The sequence below is a fragment of the Triticum dicoccoides genome, chromosome 3B (genome assembly GCF_002162155.2).
Source record: "Triticum dicoccoides isolate Atlit2015 ecotype Zavitan chromosome 3B, WEW_v2.0, whole genome shotgun sequence".
Taxonomy (NCBI): domain Eukaryota; kingdom Viridiplantae; phylum Streptophyta; class Magnoliopsida; order Poales; family Poaceae; genus Triticum; species Triticum dicoccoides.
The window spans coordinates 657,301,008-657,305,631 of NC_041385.1; the positions used below are offsets into that span (position 1 = coordinate 657,301,008).

At 46.4% G+C, this 4,624-nt stretch overlaps 1 protein-coding gene and 1 long non-coding RNA gene across 2 annotated transcripts; both read left to right on the plus strand.

Annotated features, from left to right (window-relative positions):
- The first annotated feature begins 102 nt into the window (after window positions 1-102).
- Window positions 103-832, plus strand: LOC119281743. The gene is made up of 3 exons (XR_005138535.1): window positions 103-230; window positions 307-508; window positions 633-832. It is a non-coding gene; the product is annotated as an uncharacterized LOC119281743 (long non-coding RNA).
- Window positions 833-1,731: 899 nt separating this feature from the next.
- LOC119279753 (cytochrome P450 76C2-like) lies at window positions 1,732-4,102 on the plus strand. The gene is made up of 2 exons (XM_037560894.1): window positions 1,732-2,508; window positions 3,382-4,102. Exons 1-2 carry the CDS (start codon window positions 1,732-1,734, stop codon window positions 3,985-3,987), a joined length of 1,383 nt encoding a protein of 460 aa, XP_037416791.1. The 3' UTR covers window positions 3,988-4,102.
- Window positions 4,103-4,624: the final 522 nt, after the last annotated feature.

Here is a 4,624-nt window from a genome sequence, read left to right on the forward strand (position 1 = left end):
TCGAGGCCGAATGCGACCACAAGAGAAACCTCAAGGAGGTGAGGTGAACGACACAGGGGAGGACTATCCGAGCCTGCCGCTGCCGCCCCATCGCTGGAAGAGGGAAGAGGCGCCCTCATAGGTTCTCGAGGCCGAATGCGACCACAAGAGAAACCTCGAGGAGGTGAGGTGAACGACACAGGGGAGGACGCCAACCGACTGCGCGTGGAAGACTGGAAGCCAACGTGCAGGTTAATCTCTGCAGCACCCCACCCCTCTATATCCAAGATTTGGTAATGTTAATGACCTTTCTGAACATATGGGCAGGGACAACGTGAACATGCAAAACCAAATAAGAAAACGGGCATTGACGCTACTATGATTTGTCATGTGCTAATGAAATTTGCAACCCAAATTTATCAAAGAATGGAGATCTCACCTCATTCATAAGGACGAGTTGGCGATGCTGGGCGGCGATGGCCAAGATGATGCGGATCGGCAACTGGACGCCGGCACTAGGATAGGGCAGGTCGACACTCCTTTTCTCTTTCTACTTGTCAGCCTCTCGAATGTCCTGGAAGGAGCTAGGGATTGATATTTTGTTGTCGTGCTAGCGATTATCTCTCAACCATCGCTCCAACCTTTTTCTGCAGTGAGCAACGGTCGATGACTAGGGTGACATCCACAGCAAGGCGGAGCAGGTACCAGGAAATTAGCAATCAGGGAAGCTTCCTCGAGAATCTTGTTGGTTAGAAGTTCATGCATGGATCGAGTCATGTAATAGTTAGTTTTGATTAGCATATGTATTACACTCTGCCATTAGTTCTATTGGTCCTATATTTCTGTCGGTTCAGTGGATGTCTTAGCTTGGTCCTCGTTGCGTACTCGTGGTGTGCTTTCTACGACTGGTTTGACGATGGATTTATGCTGAACTATTTTATTCAACTTCATGAATGTGTTTCTTGACCCTGTTCTGAATCTTTCTAATTCTTGGGCGTATGTGTGTATGTATATGGTTTTTGGTATTATCTATTAAAATATCCATTTGAAGTAAAATGGCATACTTATAAATTTAATAAATTTTCGTATCTTCATTTCTCATTTCTTATGTTGCAAAAATTGGAAGTTATGAGGTAATTCCGTAATTGCGCTACAGCCAACTAGAGGCATAATGTTGTCGGCTGCCACAAGAGTGAAAGTCCGTCGGGCGGTGCCTCTGTGGGGTCTCCAAGACAATGACGATGAAATGAAGCTACAAGACCAGCCTGCTCCCTCTAGGGATGCGGCAACCATCAATGGACAGAAATTCCTATTCTTGGACCTTGAGTTCTCTCCTCTCCCAGCTTGCACTGTTTGTCAATCTTGAATTTGATTATTTGGTCATGATGCTCACACTGTTAGTTTATTGATCTCCCAGGTTTCATCAAAGTTTCCACCAGTCTGATTCTTCTTCTGGTAACTCTGAGTGCTCAATGCAATTATACAGTGAAGAGGGACTGGTAACTAAATTATTGTTTGTTCTACAACTCCAGAATATTGTAGCGTTGCTGCACTATTTCTGGCATGTCTCTATATTGCCATTGGATGCCAAGCGGAAAGTCTCAGTTATCTAACAAACTAAATAGGTACTAGAGGAATTTCTTGTCTCCATAATAATTTTTTAGCTATCCACGGGAACATTTTGGTTGTTGCTCAGATGACTTCTAAGTTATTTTGGTAATTTCTAAACACTATGTTCATCTAATCTTTACAATGCCTCCAAGTTCTGGTAGCAGTATAAGATGTTTGCTTACATTAAGCAATACTTATAATATACACAATATTGGCCCGCTCATGACGCTCCGCCTCGGCGCCCTCACCACCGTCATCGCCTCCTCGGCGGACACCGCCCGCGACGTCCTCCAGCGCCACGACGCCGCCTTCTCCGCGCGCTCCGTGTCCGACGCCGCCCGCGCGTGGGCCTACGACAGCCTCTCCATGGGCTGGCTCCCGCCGAGCAGCCCCCACTGGCGCGCTCTCCGCAAGCTGTGCTCGGGGGAGCTCTTCGCGCCGCACCGCCTCGACGCGCACCAGTCCATCCGCCGCGAGAAGGTGCAGCAGCTCGTGAGCCACGTCGCTCGGCTGTCGCGAGAGGGCGCCGCCGTGGACGTCAGCCGCGTCGTGTTCACCACCGCGCTCAACCTGCTCTCCTGCACCATATTCTCAGCCGACATCGCCGACCTCGACGACAGACAAGGGACGGGGCAGTTCAGGGCCGTGATCGCAAGCTTCACGGAAGTCGCCGGGCTGCCCAACTTGTCGGACTTCTTCCCAGCGGTCGCGCCGCTCGACCCGCAACGTCTGAGGAAGCGCCTCACCGCGGTGCTCAAGCGGCTGCATGCCATATTCGACGAGCAGATCGAGAGGCGCATGCGGGAGCGCACCGCCGGCGAGCCGCCCAAGGATGACTTCCTGGACGTGTTGCTGGACTACGGCGGCCTGGAAAATGGCCGGGGACTCGATCGGGAAATGCTGCGCGCATTACTTGCGGTATCTTCTTTCGCTTTCAATAATTCTCGGTGGACTAATAAGCCACTTAACATTGACACTGTCATGCCTAAAGTTGCACTGTTTGAAGTTTGCAATTACAGTCAAATGCTAATGCAATTCTGGATTTGTAGTTTAGAACTTTACATACAGTGTAACTTTGATGTGATCATGGATTCATGGTTATATGAGGGGTCGTCTAAAGACTTAGAAGGTGGCTGGGATTTTTTAATGGGGCAAACTTATAGATTGAAGGTTCCTCGCTCTGATTCCAGAAAAAAAAAAGGTTCCTCGCTCTGGCTAATTCTCAGTGCGGACCAAGAACTTTCCCTGAAATTACACGCACTTAAGATAAAGTTTCATTATATGAGGTTGTGTGATGTTTGTGTAATTTAACTTTAGTTCATAGTTTATACACCAAGTAACATGGAATGACTAGATGAGGATTGTGAGCGTTGATTTAAGAATTCAGACATGTGATGTGACTGCCATTAAGAAAGTATAAATAGCCAATTTGCACGATAGATGATCTCTTCTTAAGTGACATGTGATGATTGGATGAGAAATTGTGAATGTTGAATCAAAAGTTTAGGCATGTGATGTGACTGCATCAAGGAAAAAATCAAGAAAGCTACAAATAGATGATCCCATCTTTTATACCCAGCGTGCTCAAACACGTGCATGCTTGAATATTCATGTTTTGATTCTATTCTCCATTTTGCTTTGGCGTTTGTTAATTTGGCCCTTGGTTATCATTCCTCTAGCTAACAGAAAAGTATAGCGCCAGGAAATATATCGCATCCCACATGAAAAAGAAAGAATATAACACATTACTATTTTTTAGACTCGATTAATCCCCTTGTTTTTGTCAAGCAGGATTTGTTTATAGCTGGAAGCGATACAAGTGCAACAACCTTCGAGTGGGCAATGGCTGAGTTGCTACAAAACCCATCAGCCATGGCGAAAGCTCGTGAAGAACTTGCGCAGGTGATTAGCTCCAAATCAGAAATCGAGGAATCGGACATTGGCCAGCTCGAGTACATCCAGGCCGTTGTGAAAGAGGTGTTCCGCTTGCACCCTCCCGCTCCATTCCTTATACCCCGCCAAGCCGAAGCGACCACGGAGCTAAGAGGTTACACGGTGCCCAAGGGCGCGCGCGTGATGGTGAACGTCTGGGCGATTGGCCGAGACAGCGAGTTGTGGTCCGAACCAGAGAGGTTCATACCGGAGAGGTTCTTGGGAAAAGACATGGATTACCGAGGCCGAGACTTTGAACTCCTTCCGTTTGGTTCTGGCCGAAGGATCTGCCCAGGGATGCCGCTGGCTGTGCGCATGGTGCATCTAATGCTTGCGACACTGCTGTACCGGTTTGAGTGGAGGCTTCCAAGAGAAGTGGAGGAAAATGGGGTGGACATGGGGGAGAAGTTTGGGATTCTGCTAGCATTGGCCACCCCTCTCCAGGCCATAGCTGAACCAATGTAACTCAAACGGTGCTATTTCTGTTGGCATTTCGGTACTTTGAATTCCATGGAGCATGGAGTCCCTGTATTGAGAGAATCGAGAACCAACACCTTCAACCAATCCACTACTTCCTTTCTCTTGTTCGCACATTGGAATAACTATGATGTCTCGATTAGTGCAGGTTGCTAGACAATAATTTCAATCTTAAATACATGCTCTTTTGACTATAGTGCATTATCAACTTTACAAGGTCTAGATGGATGATATTCAGACATTTCACAGTGGATAGTATCATAGACCAGTATTATAATGCACTATACCACTTTAATTGCTACTCCCTCCTTCCATCTATGTAGAGTCTAATGTGTTTTCTTAGACTACCTTTGACTATTGATAAGATTAATAGTATATGAGATGTATAATGTGAAAATCATATCATTGGAACCTCCTTTCACGTACGGATTTGAGGGTATACTTTGTGTAACTTGCATGTCATATATTTTTAGTCTATCATTTGATTAAAGTTAGCCACGAAAAATGAATTTGACCCTATATATATGGATAGAGGGAGTACTCTTTTTTGAACAAGGGAGGGGTCTAGTAGGACCTAAATCTATGTTAATATTGAAACAATGGTACACAACGGTTTACAAAAGGA